This window comes from Anser anser (assembly GCF_964211835.1).
Source record: "Anser anser genome assembly, chromosome: 26".
NCBI classification, from domain to species: Eukaryota; Metazoa; Chordata; class Aves; order Anseriformes; family Anatidae; genus Anser; species Anser anser.
Window position 1 is genome coordinate 2,488,989 of NC_139747.1, and position 15,097 is coordinate 2,504,085.

Below are 15,097 nucleotides of genomic sequence, written 5' to 3' on the forward strand. Positions count from 1 at the left end.
TGTTAACCCGGCTTCCTTTTTTTGTTGCTCTCCTGCCCTGCAGCTTCCCCCAGCGGCGTGTGCCTGGGGCAGAGCTGGTGCCACCGGCCCTGAGTCCTGCTACGGGGCGGCACCGGGGCAAACGGGAGATGCTCAGCACCCGCAGGCGCCTCGCAGCCCTTACCGGCCCCGTGCGGGACTGCGGCGTGATTCGGCCTCCGTGGGGCAAGCAGCCTCTTCCTGCTGCAGGGAAAGTCCCGGCCACGTTTGAGCCCTCCTCTAAAAAAAGGTGAAAGCTGCTCTCGCAGCATCGTGTCCCCTGGGGAGCATGGGATGGGGGCAGTTTGCTCCGGGACCGAGCCGGATCCAGCATGGGATCCATCACCATCCTCTCCGAGCGCTGCCAGCCCTCGGGGGTGCTTCCTCCCCTCTGCACGGCCATGAGCGAGTCACTTCCCTGCCTCAGTTTCCCCGCCTTCAAAGTGTCCCCCCAGGGTCGTGCAGAGCTCAAAGTGCTCCTGCAGCTGGCCCCGGGGTGGCCTCGCTGCCCCGGCCCCGGCCGCACAAACCCAGCCTCGTCGCTGCGAGGAGGACATGCAGGTGGGTGATCCCAGCCTTGGAGAAACCCCGAGCCTCAGCTGAAAGCCTAATTAAAGAGCTAATTAAAGGGGAGGTCCAGCTAAGTGGCCAGTCGGCAGAGCGCCTCGGATTTACGGCTTTAATTTCGGTTTTGCTTTCCAAGAGAAGCTGGCTGAGGCGGTGCGCGAGAGCGCAGGCAGGGCTGGGATGGAGCCGGCCGGGGATCCCAAGGTGCCACCCCAGGGCCACCACGGTGCCACCAAGCACACGTGGCCGTCCTGGCAGCCCCCAAAACCTGCAGGGTCCTGGGCCGGGTGCTTGGGTTGTGCCAGGCAGCAGGCACGGGAGATGCTGGGCAAAAACTCCGATGGGCACGGAGATGCCGCAGTCGGGAAAAGGTGGGAAGCGCCCCGTGGGATGGATTTGGCCACGTGTTTTGCCCAGCTCCTGGCCCCCCCCAAGGCACGCCGTGCCATGCCCCCCACGGCGGCAAGGAGCATCCCAGTGCACTCCATCCGTATTTTTTATTTTATGAGCCACAGGCAGCAAAGCTGAGAGCTGGGTGAGCTGGGACACGCTCGGGGTGCACCAGAAACCCCACACTGGTGTGGAGCAGAGGGAAAGAGGTTCTGGAGGAGGTTCTGGAGGAGGTTCTGGAGGAGGTTCCTGGAGGAGGAGGGAGCTGGGCTTTCTGCTTGTGAATGCAGGCCGGTGGAAATTCGGGCAGCTGCTGGGAGCAACCCCAGGGCTTCCAGGGTCTCACCCTGGGCTGAGCGCATGGCGATGCCGGCCAGGGATTGCTGAACCACCCCTGCTAATCCTCGTGGTGCTTGGTGAGGAACTGCGTCGAGGCCACGGGGGAGCCGAGGCGAAACCTCTCCACGAAGCTCTCCATCGCCCAGGCACCTGGCGGAGAGAGGGAGAGGGGTGAGCAGGGCCGGATCCTGCTCCTGGCTGCAGACGTGGTGATGGGGCCGTGCGCCGCGTGCCCCGCGCCGGCTGCTGCTCGGCCCGACCACATCCTGCAAACTGCGGCTGCTGCTCCCCACCGCCCGCCGGGCACCCTTGGGTGCTGCAGCCGGTGGGGAGCCCAGCCCCGAGCATCCCCGGGGTGGGGGGAGGGGATGCAAATGCTTCTTGTCCCCCCCCCTCCGCCCCCGCTGGCTTCCTGCCGACCTTTGGAGCAGACCTTCCCACCGCTTCCTCCAAGCCCACCCCGGGGTGCTTGGAAATCCCCGGCCGCCCTCGCGGGGGAGAGAGCAGGACATCCCCCGGCCCCTCGCCGGCATGCGCCGAGCTGCTGCTGCTGCTGCTCCTGAAGGGTTGGGAGCGGAGAAACTCTTTTTCCCCAACCCTGACCCCAAGTTTTGCTGCCTGGGGCGGGAATCCAAAGCCCCTCAGTCCTCAATTCCTGCTCCCACGGTGTCCCTTGTGGACAGCAGCACCGGGGCGGCTCGTGATGCCCCCTCGCTTGGGGACCCCCTCACTTGGGGACATCTGAAGGGCCACGGCCGCGGTGCTGCGGCAGGAGAACAGCCCCGTTGTTTATCCGAAACCCGCCCTCCTCTCCTCTCCCCTTCCTGGCACCGCTCTTTAATGTCACAGCGCAGACGGGTCGCGCTTCTCCGCCCTCACATCGCAGCCCCGGCTGGTGCAAACCGTCCCCCCCCCTCCTCTTCTCTCTTGCGAAAAAAGTGCTGAGCAAAACCCCGGCTGCTTCATCATCCGTGGCGATGGCTCAGGGCCACGGGGTGCTGGTGGAGCCCGGCTCCCCCCGCGTGCCCCCCACCACACCGTGAGTCAGCCTCCGGCCAAAAAAAGCCCCCGCCGGGCTCTGCCTTTCTGTTTTACACCACCCTGCGTGCTGCAGCCTCCTGGGCTAGCATGGGGACGTGGCTGCAGCACCCAGGATGGAGTCACGGGGTGCTCGGGCCGGATCCTGCACCCTGGCAGGCTGGCGAGGAGGAGACGCTGGGACACATCAGGGTGGGGGTCCCAGATGCCCTCTGGCACAGCCATCAGGCCTGGGCGCGCCGTCCCCACACAGCACCCTTCCAAAGGAGGGAAACCTCTCACTTTGGTGCCTGAATCCCCCCCCCCTCAACCTCCTCTGGGGTCCCGGTGAGCACGGGGCGAGGGGAAGGGGTCTCTCGGGGGGTCCCTGCGGTGATCCTGCTGCCCCCACCTCCAGCGGGCGCCTTTCATCTGCGGGATTTCAAAGCCCTCGGAAAGCCCAAGTGGGAGCGCGGTCGGTGCCCCGTGGGACGGGGGCGAGAGCGAGACACGGTCGCTCCCCCCTCCCAGGGGGGCTGGCGGCTTTAATTAATGCTTACGAGCCCCCCCCAAGGGGCGCGGATGAAAGCAGCTGGGACCAGGCAGAGTTACTGCAGGGCCGCAGGCGGCGAGGCGCGCGGGACGAGGGTTTTTCCTGACCTACTTTCCTACCTGTGCTCGCACCGGTTGTGCCCATCCCTCCCGGGGTGTCCTCAAGGAAATCCCCAAACGCAACCAGCCTGCGAGGGGCAGACGTGCTGGGGGCTTCCCCAGGTGGCTCCCGGCCTCGCATCCCCCTCCCCAAACCCAGCATCCCAAAATCAGGCATCCCATCCCACCCCGACGCACAGGGCACGGAGCGATGTCCCCGTCCCAAAGGGCACCGCTGCTCCTACTGGTCCCAGTGGCTCGGCGGCACTGGGAGCCGTGAGTCAGCGGGGCGAGCGCGGGGCCGAGGTCGCGGGGCCACCGTCCCCTCCCTGCCCAAACAATAAGACATTTCATCCGCAGCTTGGTCCACTTTCAAGCTCATTTCCTGGAGGATTATATCATCGGGCTTTGCCCTTATCGCAGCGCTTGCCGGAGGAGGAGGAGGAGGAGGAGGAGGAGGAGGAGGAGTGCGGAGCACCCGGCTGACACCCCAGTGCCTGGGGTGGGGAAACTGAGGCACGGGGACCCTCTGGCCCCACGGGTGATGGCTGCATGGGGCAGTTCTATGGCACCCCTGCTCAGCTGTACCCCCAAAATGAGCTGGGTGCTCAGCCTCGGGCATTTGGGGGCCGTAATTTCTCCTCCTCGTCAGCAGGGCCGCTCTCCCCCCAGAGATTAGCGCTGCCAAAGATTAATGATGTCCCAGCGGAGGTGGGCGGGAGGCTGCTGGCTGCTTCTTCGCCATGAACCAACACCCGGCGACTTCAGCCGGGGCCAGACGTTCGTCCTCCTCCTCCTCCTCCTCATCCTCAGGTTGCTCCCTCCTCGTTTTCCGGCCCCAACCCCAAGCCCCAGTGATTTCCGAGCTCCCCGTGGTGCCGGCATCCCGGCGCACGGCGCGGCCTCTTGCTTTCCTCACCGGGGATGTGCCCGACGGCTCCTTCTCCCCGCCAGCGCCCGGCCCGACTCGATTTTCCGGCCGGGCGGATCGGAGGTGCACGAGGTCGGCTCATGAGTCAGTGCCGTGGCCCCGAAACGAAACCGTGGCCCCAAAATTAAGCAGGGGGGGGGGGCGGCTAGATGGGCTCCCCCCTCGTCCCCGTCCCCAAATAATTCAGCAGGGACACAACGGAGGTGACATCTCGTTCTCAAACACCTCTCTTCGGTGCACCTGCCTTGCCAAAGGCCCTTCTGGGGCAGGAGGAGGTTTTGGGGTGCTGGGGAGCTTCGCCCCGTGCGCACCGGGATTGGTGGGCAGCTGGCACCGCGGCACGGCACGGCTGCGCCCAGCAAAGGGAGCTTCTGCCCCGGGGCAAAGCCGGCTCTGGTGCTTCAGGTGTTTCTCTGATGACAGCGCCGGGCCGCTAATGAGGGCCTGAGAACTGCTGCAGGGCCTGGAAATGCCGAGAAACCCCAAATAAAAGCTGGCACGCTGCAGCGGCCCGGCAGGGAAGCGGGAAGCCGCACGGCCCGGCCGCCTGCGCACCTCTCGGCAGAGCTTGGTGGAAGCAGAGGGAGCCACGGCACCGGCCAGCAGGTGCAATTAAACCTCGAGATCTCGCCCTAATTAAGCGTGTCCCAGAAGGGAAGGAAAAGGGGTGGAAAACGAAGGGGGCTCCATCCTCCCGTGGGATGCGCATGGGCGAAAAGGATCCCTGCAACGCGCCCCGCGGCTCAGCGCTTGCCCTGCCGGTGGCCAAGGATGGAGGGAGCAGGAAAATCAGGAAAAAGGCCAAAAGCTGGCTCCGGAGCCCCTTTTTGCTGCTGCCTTTCTTCGCTCGGTCTCGCTGGACGCTGAATTCCCCCCGCAGAAGGGAGTTTCCCCCGGCGGGGTGCAGCGGGCAGCCGGGGCTGAGCCGCCGGATTGAGAGCTCGAAGCGAGCGCCGACGCCTCTGGATCTGATGAGTGGCTCTGACATTTTGCAGACCACAAGCTATTATCTCCCATCTCGTGAAAATACAAAGGCGGCTGTAAACCTTTGGGCTTGGAGGGGGGTTGGGGGGGGGGGGAAGTGGAGTGAGCTCCTCGCTGCGCGGGGAGGAAAACCTTTGTGCTGCCGGCACAGCGCCGGGGCCACCTTTGGTGCCCCCGAGCAGGACCGGAGCTGGTGCCCAGTGGTTGCACGGCTGGAAAGTGATTTCCCCAGGAATGGATCAGGCTCTGGGGGCGGGGGAAATGAGGCTCCAGGAGGGTTCAGCCCTTTGCCCGGGGTTTCACAGCAAGAGGGATTGATCGGGAACACTTGGGAAGGATCAGGGCGCTCTTCCCGACGAAACAAGCTGCTTTATTCCGCCCGTCTGTCCGACCATCCTGGCGTCTGCACAGCCACACATGCGCCCCGACGCCCTTTGCACCCTCGGGCTGTGGAGCCTCCCCCCGGTCTCCCCGCGAGCCGCTTGCCTTCGAAGCCGTCCGGAGGGCTGAAGGAGCAGCGTTTTATTTTTAGTGCTCCCGATTCCCCCTCGCTTCTTCATTTCCCACGGCTCGGGAGAGCGCGCAGCTGGGCTGGAGCAGGAGGCTGCACGTGGAGGTCAGGGTTTAGTGCCCTCTTCTGGAGGCTCCGGCCTCTCCGTGCCTCCGCCGAGCGCCTCCAGCACCCTCCTGGCTGCTGCCTCCAGCAAAGGGCGCGTCCCATCGCCGCCCGGTGCCCTCTCCGAACGCGCACCATGCTGGCGGCGGTGGGGGCTGGAGGAGGGAGATTTCCCCCAGGTGGGTGGCGAGGGAGATGCTCTCGTGGTGCTTCTCCTTCTCCCTGAGCGGGCTCTACCCGGGGACAAACCTCCGGAGGGACAGGGACAGGCAGACAGTGCAGGATGGCTGCAGGGTGGAGGGGCCAGCGCCGCTCGCTGCGCCCGCTGCGTGTGCCGGTTTTGGACACCTCGCCGTCCCTGGGGTGGTGCCGTGGTGACCATGGGTGCCACCATCTTCGCTGGAGGTGGCGCTGCCACCTGACTCAGGACCCAAATAAAGCGACAAAAGGGGAATCAGGACCCAAGTAAAGCAACAAGAGGGGCTGCCCTAAGGCCGAGCGAGATGGAAAGCCCAGAGCCAGGCTGCGAGCTGTGCCGGCAGCGTCTCCCACCAGGAGAACCCGGGCACCCCATACCACGGGTACTGAAGGAGAGGACCAAGGCGGAGCAGCGGAGGAGCTTGTTGAGCATCTTGGCCACAGCCTGCCGGGATCAGGCCCTCCCTCCTTATTTTCACGTGCACCCAAAGGTGCTCGCACTTCTCCCCGAGGTGCTGTCTCCACGCCACCGCGCGAGAGCCGCCGCGCAGGTGGGTAAATCAGTGTTCATTCCTCCGCATCCCTGGGGATGGATGTAGTTAAAACCCTCGGGACACCAAAACCCAGTCCTGTGCTGGCTCTTTTCGGACCCCAGCCCTGCTCTCTGGGTGCCCAAGCTCTAGGAGGGGCTGCCAGAGGGCACTGGGGTCGGTCCAGCTGAGTGCACGGGGCTGGCCAAGCTGGTGGCGCAGCAGCGAAGAGGATGAGGATAACCTTCGGCCAGCTGCTGAGCTAACAGGCTGCAGAGAGCCACAGCTGGCTGACAAACTGCGACGCTCACGCATCAGGTGCTGCAGCACAAACCTCCTCCGGTGTATTCATGGGTGTCCCAGCTCCAGCACCCCGTGGTGGGGACGTGGGTGCGTGGCCAGGGTGAGCGGGGCAGAGCCGGCTCCTCCGACTGCTCCGCTGGCAACGGGGTGCCTTCAGTGCATGTCATTAAGGAGCAGAGTTAATGAGTCGGGAAAATGAACCGAGGGGCAGAAATAAACCCAGGCAGCAGCAGCCTCCGCTAGACACGGCCCCACACCAGGCGGATTTTTGGGGTCTCCTCCAGGACCTGCTTAAGGCAGCACAGGGGTACACGAGGCTGGTGCACCGACCTGCCCTGACTATGGAACTGCTCGGGTGGTCCTGGGTGGGAAAGTTTTGACATTTCCCTTGTGGGGCCCTTGTGAGCCGCAGTGCCCCGTGCTCGAGTGATGGCTCTGCTCGTGCACTTTGGGGAAGGAGCTGCTGGTTTGTGGTTTGCAGCACGGCTCCGTGCCTATGGTGGGCATCCCGTGGACCACCACAAGCTGTAGGGTGAAGCAGAGGAGGACGTGGCACCATCGTGTCCCAAGGCGCAAGAATCACCTCTTTTACCCCCTTGTCCCCATCCTTGCCGTGCACCATTTCGGGACGTGTCCTTGCTCCGCAGCAGCTGGGAGTTGGCAGGCGTTGTGTCAGGGCCCTTTGAGCAATCCCTTGCTAAACCTCTCCGGTCCTGATCCCTATCTGTGCGCTCCGGCGGTGACGAAACTCCAGCAGCTCGGGGATGCGCTGGGGAGGACGCGCCCCGATTTCACAGCTGCCAAGACCTCCCCCTGCTTCCGATCCCGCTAGCCAGGTGATTTCCAGATGCCTTGCCAGGCATTCCTGCCACCCCACGAGGACATCCCACCCCAGCCTCATCCCACTCCTCAGAGCGCACCAAACACGAGCATCCCCAGCACCCCGGGCACACCCAAGCACGTGGTGTTAGGGACAAAAATCCCGAAGGCAGCACCTGAAGCAGGGCCCCCAGGGGCACGATTTGCTCCTTACCCAGCGAGAGCAGCTCCTCGGGGCCCAGGGCGATGTGCTGGCCAGCCGGCTGCTCGTACAGGCGGAGCTGGTAGCGGTGGTACCCGCTGCGAGGCGGGGGCGTGGGGCGCACGTAGTCTGGGGATGAGAAAGCAAACAGATGAGCTTGGTGCTGAGCTGGGCCACCACCCCCTTCAAGGCTGTGAGCCCCCCCAAACCCCAATGTGACCAGCACCCATCCTGCGTGTCCCAGCAGGGGCTGGGGGGAGAGCTCAGGTTTGCCCTATGGGGCTGGGGGACCCGGGTGGTCGCCAGCCCCACGTCGGCTCGATGGGGCACGGCCGGCTCTTGAAGTCCTCTTGCAGAAGGTTTTGGCTACAGTAGGATGCTCTTGGGGTTGAGGCGAGGGAGTCTGGGGTTATCTGCTCGCTTTGCACGGGAGCAAGTCCCCTTCACAACCCCTAACACATCCCAAATGGGAGCCAGAGCGCACAGCTGCCCAGATGTGGAGGCGGCACGTTGGCGCGTTGTCACCAGCCGCTGTCCCCTCCATTGGGTCGGAGGCTGAGGGCACACGGAGGATGTGACGAGGGTGGACAAGAGGCTGAGCTCCTCCTGGCCCCTTTCCCCACACCCCCGTGCTGTGACCCCCCCGGGATATGGCCTGCTGGGGTGTGAGCTGCATTGCTGCATCTGGCCCGTGTTGAACCCAAAGCCTTTGTTCGTGCAACGTCACAGACGTTGTTGGGATTCACCTGCTTTTATCTGGGGTTTTTCTTTTTGATCGCCCCCCACCCCCCCGCCCCCCCTTTTTTAAAATTTTTATTTTTTTCACTGGTTTGGAGCTCTTCCAGCAGCTGGGGAGTTTTTTAACCACTTTTTCCTCTAAAAAAAAAAAAACCTAAAGAGGTGGCTCCTGTTTCAGCCAGCCCCCAGCTAACCACAGCTCGGCTGCGCTCTGCAGGCCCCCTCGTGCTTGTGCCTTGTGTCCAGCTGTGCCTGTCCCCACGGGGCACCCCCAGCAAAGCCACCACCTCCTGTGGCTTTGTGAGGAGGTGAAGCTCTCCCCGATCACCACCGTGAGCCCTCTGCGATGCTCTCCATCCTCTGGGGCTCTCCATCGCTGCCCCGAGTCCCATGGTGTGTGGTACCCAGCACCTGCAGCTCCTCGGCTTATCCAAACCGCCCCCAGGAGAGCGGGGCTGGCACCGGTGCGTCCCCCTGGCTGTGCCCACCCCAGGTGACAGCAGACCCCATCCCACTCACCCGTCAGCACGCGCCCTTTGAGGTCCCCCGTCCTCAGGTCCGTGCCCTGGAACGACACGAGGAGGGAGGTGAAGCGCTTCCGACCCCCCAGGAGGAGGACGTGGGGGGACGAAGCCCTCCTGCGCCCCCCCCCACCTGCACCCGCCTCATCCCAGGGCTTTATTTGGGGAAATTTCAAGCGTTTTGCTCACAAAGCCCATCAGCATGCGAACCTCTCCTGTCAAGCATCCTCGACGGGGTGCGAGGGGAAGGTTATTTGGGGAGGGGGGTGATGCAGGGTGGCCGAGGGGTCTGGATTAATGGGAAGGGAGCCACGCCGGCCGCATCCTGCCCCTGCTGAGCCGCCTCACCCCTGACCTGCTGCACCCACTGCTATTCCCAGCTGGCCCCCACCTCCCAGCGCCGCTGCCAGCGCTCGTAAATCCTCGTCTGACTGCACCCGTTATTCCAGTCCTGCCCACACACACGCCGCTGCCAGGGCTCCTCCGTCCCAACCTGCCCTGGGAGTTATTACCCAGAAGAAAAAAAAAATAAAATAATAATAATAATCATAAAAAAAAAAAAAAGATGCATCAGATAACTGCAAGCAAAAGTGCACGTGGGGAACATGGCCGGCTCCCCGGCGTTTTGGGATCAAAGCTTTGCCCTTCTCCACGGCTGCTTTTCACTGAGTCACTGCTGCGGGGCCGCCGGGCTGTGTGTGGCACGGCAAAGGTTCACCTGGAAGCCAAACGCGCTCAGTCCCCGGCCCTTGCTCGGCATCCCGGCAGCCAGAGCCGAAAACATCCCAGCGATGCTGACGGTGGTTTTGGGCAGCGCTGGGTCCCTTGGGTGCCGGGAGAGAAGCACCCGGGGCGTGCAGGAGGGCTCCTCCGGCTGCTCTCCCTTCCCAGACGCGCGAGTGCCCCGAAACCCGAGCAGCGCGCCCCAAAACCGAGCCGGGCGCGTCGCCAGCTCCCCCCCCTCTTCTTCAAAGGCGAAGGCTGAGGGTTTTTCTGTGCCGGGTAGGGCTGCTCCCGTGCGGGGACCTCGCTGCTATTCCTGGCTTTGCCGAGGGCTTATCGGGAGAGGCCGGGCCTCCTCCCTGTTTCCCTGCCTGCTAATGTGGGTTCCTGCTCGCCCCGAGACGCAGTGGGTTCTCGCTAGCCCCGGGGGTGGGAGAGTCAAAGGATAAAGCTCCTTTTAAGAGGAGAGAACAGGAAGAGGGCGGGCGGGAGAAAGTAGGGACAAGCACTGTAAACCCTGCCTTTTTTTTTATTTAAATATATATATATATATGTACAGTAAACAGCTATTTTAAAGGCAAGGGGGCACGTTGGCAGGGGGCTGCCCTGAGCCGCAGGAGAGGCTGGCGGGGTCGGCGCGAAGCCTCCCCGCCGAAGATCCCCGCCACGAGCCGAGCTAATGGATGCTGCTGAGCTGCCGGCGTTATTAATGCCCTTTTATGAGAGCATTAGCAGTTCCTAATGACACCATTTGATATTTTTCTTTCTCTCTTTCCCCCCCGACAGGGACAGGGACATTTCCACCCGCCCGTCCGTGCCGCGCGGTGCCGAGCTGCTCTGGGAAGCCCGCCCCACACGGACAGCCTCCAAAATCGGTGCCGCAGAATTTCTGCGCCAGCAGCTCCCCTCTGGCCCCTTTTCCTTGCTCAACAGGGTGGTGAAAATGCTTCCCCCCCATTCCCAGTGCCCTTGGAGGCAATGCACTGAGCCTCCCCGGGCCGGCCCTCGGTGCTGCCTGCTGCACGCCGAAGCGCAGGGCGGAGGGGATAAATAAATACAAATTAAGGAGGCAGTGAGTCACATTTTGTTTTCCTCTTGATCTTTTTTTTTTTTTTTTTTTTCTATTCCCTTTCTTCCCCCTCTCCCGAACGTGTCTGATCCCATCGGAGAGGAGGGGAAAGGGCTGGGTGGCGAGCGCGCCAGCGATTCGCCCAGGCGAGGACGGAGGGTTATGGAAAGTGGGTGTGGGAATCGGCACAATCGCTGGCAGGGGACCAGCACAAACAGATGACGGATGGGACCCGGGGCTGAGCAGCAGAGCGGGGCTGGGATGGGACGGATGGGACCCGGGGCTGAGCAGCAGAGCGGGGCTGGGATGGGACGGATGGGACCCGGGGCTGAGCAGCAGAGCGGGGCTGGGATGGGACGGATGGGACCCGGGGCTGAGCTGCAGAGCGGGGTTGGGGCGCTCCCGGCTGCCCCAGAGCGCACCCCGGGGACCTTGGGGACCTCGGGGACACCGGGGCGGGGGTGAGGGGCTCAGCCGGGTGCCGGGGGGGGGTCACGTCCCACGGGGGTGCCGGCTGTGCTGCTCTCATTAACCGACAATTAGCCAAGTGGGGAATTTAATCCCCAAACAAGCAGGGCGCCTCCTGCGCTGCTCACTTGCGGGGGACACGGCGGCTTCAAAGCCGGCACAGCCAGGAGCCCAGATTTGTTGTTCTGCCTTCCTGTGATCTTCGTAATGAGGTCGGGATTGATGAATTGGCTCTCGGGAGCACGGGGGAGCAGCGAGGGAAGGGCAGAGCCACCCGGGTGGCGAATCCAGCCTCCTGCTAGCAGACCAGAGGCTTGGGAGCAGCGGTAGAAAATGCGGTGATAGCCGAAGCCTGGTGCGGATCAGTCTCACAGCGTCCCTGCACGGAAACCTGCCCCTTTTGGTTTTTTTCCCGGTGCACGACCCCTGCTGACCCCAACACGAGCAGGATGGGATCGTTCTCATCCCATCCCCCAGAAATGCTCGGGCTCATCCTGCTCCGAGCTTTCTAATGGAGAGCAAGGAAGAGAAACCCTCGTCCATCGAGGACATCCATGAAGGAGAAGGGCAGAGCCCAGCGAGCTCCCGGCACTCCCAGACCTGAGTGTTTCCCATCCCAGGTCCCGTTCACATTTTGGGTTGCTTTCACGTGAATCCCACTGGCTCCTAACCTAACCTGACTCCTAACCACCCCCTGCTTCGCTTTTCGTGCGTGCAGAGGGCAGGAGATGGACCTGATGCTCCTCGCCGCACGAAGGCGAGGATGGCAAGGAAAACCCAAATCTGGGCAGCTCGGTGCTGCGCAACCACCATGTGCACCTGCTTGACGCTGTACAAGCCCCAAAACCACCTGTTTTTACCCCAGCACCATGCCACGACACCGTTTTCTTAGAGGGACGGTTCGAGGGGACACGTCACCAGACGGCATCCCTGTAGCTTTGTGGGGTCAGCACCCCCAAGAATTTACCCCAATAGCTTTTGGGATCATTAGGCAGCGATGACTGCTCGGCGTGGCCCTGCTTTATTTCTTTCTCGATCGCTATAAACGGGGAAGGCCACCATAAAAATATATTGAAAAATAAATATCGGGCATGGCTGTAATTTAAATTAATGCTCGCCTGTTACACCCTAATGCCCCAGGGAAGGACATGCTATAGGGTTATTAAGTAAGCAAAATAAACATAAATCACCTCGGTGTTTGGCTCTTTGCAAAATTTTTTAATCTAGGAGCACGAAAGCAACAGGGACAAAGCGCTGCACTGAACAACCCGCGCCGCTCGGCTCGGCGTGCCTCCCTCCTGGAAGACAAGGGACGAAATTCCCCGCACCAGGACAAAATTCCCAGCACCGGGACAGGATTCCCAGCACCAGGCCGCCCTGTTCCAAGCGAGGGAGGCCCTGCTGGGTGGATTTCCAGCCGGCGACGACACCTGCCTGGCTTAGGCGTTGCTGGCACACGCGATTTGCCTATCTGCCTCTTTCGTTAGCTATCTAGGTTAGGGGTCCACGCCAGCGGGGCGGAGGCAATGATGACACTCGGGTGGTTTTGAAACTTCAGCCAAAACATTTCTGTCGAAAAAGGAAGGGTTGGGGGGCGAAAACACCGGGCTGTTACAGAGGCGGGGTGGGTGCCGCGGGACGCGGGTACGGAGCGACGGGCTGGGGACTGGAGGCTGCTGCCGTGCCACAGCACCACGAGAGCCTCCCCGCTGCACCTTCTCCCCCTGGGACCCCGGCGGCTAAGTGTCAGGGTTCGCTTAAGCAAGAAAATTGCCCCAGTCGAATAAAACGATGATTTAAATCGGCTTAAGGAAGGCGCTCCGATGCTCCGATTGCAGCCTGCTCTGGCTTTTCCCCACGGGCAGCAGCTGCACACGCTGGGACCTGGAACCCCAAAGGACCCCGAACGCTGTCGCAACCGCCACGAGCTGGGCGTAAAGCAGGATAAGAAACGATGGAAGCCATCACCAATAACAACACCATGTTGGTAGCAACCCCAGCTCGCATCTGCCCGGGCTTTGTCTCCGGGTGTTGCAATTACCAGCGAGCTCCTGGTGGATCTGGCACCCCGACACACCGGCCCGGCTGCCCCTTAGGGTGCCGGGTGACCAAGGGGTGGACTTGGGTGGGTTTTGCCCTCACTCTGCTTGCAGCACCCATTTTCTGGGGGCTGCACACCTGCAGTGCTCCACGGGGCTCTCGGGAGGGCTGGGGCACCATGAAAGCGCTGCCGAACTGCAGGGGAAGGTGTGCTGGGGTGAGGACGGGGAGATATAAGAGCCAAAAGCAAAGCCCCCAAGATTTCAAAGCAGGGAACAAGCTCAAACTGGCCAGAAAAAAAAAAAGGGCTGGGGAGAGCTGGAAAGGTCTTTTCCATCCCAAGCCTCTGCTGTTCTCGAGAGTGGAAAGCTTGTGCTCCCTGCATGCGTGTAGCTTTAAGATTAGCTTGCTTTTCCAGCAGCAGATTTCCGGAGAATTCTTGGAGAACCACCAAATTTTGCCTAATTCAGGCATTTAAAGGACCGGAGCCCGGTCCTGAGCGCAGCAGAGCAGCGCCCGCACCGACACCCTGCCCTGGGGTGGGATGGTTGGAGGATGCGCCTGTGGGGACGGGGAGGTGTTTGCATCGGGGCTTGCAAAGCGCCAGCACGTTCCCAGCCACCATCCGAGCAGCAGGAAACAGCGCCGAGCACGTCTGCGGGCACGTGTGCCTCCACGTCCCGCGCGTGTCCCGCTCCTCCACCCGCACAGGCGCTCGGGAGACACAAAAATTCCTCTTTTGGCACAAGGGGACCCGAATTTTTGGGGGTGACGCTGGCACGACCGCAACTCCCGGCGGTGCCTTTGGAGGCGCGATGTTCCGGGGATGCTGCCCCCGGGGCAGGGGACGAACGCGGCCCCGCGTGCCCCAAAAAACCTCCCCTGCAAATTCCTCCTGCCCCGGCCGTCTGATCCCCAGCCCGGCACCTTCCCGCGCGCGGGGGTGGATCAAAGCCCGCGCGTGCCAGCCCTGCAACCGCTCTGGGCCAACTTGGCTATTTCGGCATCCCTAATCTGATGGGAGCGCGGGGGAAGGAGCGTGGGGCTGGGGTTTTACTTTTTCTTTCTTTCTTTCTTTTTCTTTTTTCTTTTTCCCTTCCCCTTCCGCTGGTCAAAAAGTCCCGTCCCCCCCCCCAGCTTCGCAGCTGGTGACGAAAACCCAGGAGCGAGCGGCTTTGGCCCCGGCGGCGCATCCGGGTGCCGCGGGCTCGGCCTCGCAGCCGCTTCCTGACAGCAGAGACTTGGCAGCCTGCAGGAGGAGAGTCCGGCACGGTCCCCCCCCGGGACGTGGTGAATTTGGACAGGAAACGTCTCAAATTGGAGCGCTTCCCCCCCCTGCTTGTTACTTTATATTTTTGCAGGGAGGGGGGGTCCTTGAAGGAGGAGAGCTTTGGGATGTCCGTGAGCTCTCCGGGTTGATTTAGGCGATGAGAAACAGCCAGGCACACAATTTTCCAGTCATTTCTGCTGCCGAGCATCCTGTGGTCCCTGGGGTCGGGACGTTGGGATCTGGGGATGTGGGACCCCCCCTGGCACCATCGGGGCTGCCCCGTCCCGAGGACGAGGGGTTAAACGCGCTGCGGTTATCCGGCTGCGGCAAGGCTGCCAAGATGCTCCGGTGCCACGGACTTCCCTTTTTTCCATAAAAGTCCACCGGATCCCGGATCCCGGCTCCCACGGGGCGCTCGGGGCGCACGCAGGGCGCGGAAGGAGGGGGCCTGGCCGCCCCACCTGGGGCGCGTGCGAGCGCCGGGGGCCGTTTGGGCAAAGCCCCCTGCTCCTCCCCAAAACCCACACTGGGGCGCTGGGGGAATTCGGGGGCGAGTCTCCCCGTAGCTGTTTGTCAACAGGGACCGAGGGAGAGGAGAGGGTGGGGGGCTGGCCCCCAGCCCATACGAGGGGCGTTAATCGGGTCCGGGTGTTTGGGGTGAGCAGCCTGGGTCGGATCCCTGCCGCTGGCTCCGAGCCCCCGC

General features: G+C 62.8%; 1 protein-coding gene across 5 annotated transcripts in view; it reads right to left on the minus strand.

Annotated features, from left to right (window-relative positions):
• Positions 1-1,063: 1,063 nt before the first annotated feature.
• Positions 1,064-15,097, minus strand: part of PEBP4 (phosphatidylethanolamine binding protein 4) — a 63,433-nt gene continuing 49,399 nt past the window's right edge. For all 5 annotated transcript variants that reach the window (XM_083811706.1, XM_083811705.1, XM_083811707.1 and 2 more), the window contains 3 exons: positions 8,823-8,868; positions 7,578-7,694; positions 1,064-1,464 (listed from right to left, as the gene is read on the minus strand). In XM_083811706.1, the coding sequence (XP_083667832.1) occupies positions 1,373-1,464; positions 7,578-7,694; positions 8,823-8,868 (255 nt within the window). In that variant the 3' untranslated portion in view covers positions 1,064-1,372. The remainder of the gene's footprint in view (positions 1,465-7,577; positions 7,695-8,822; positions 8,869-15,097) is intronic.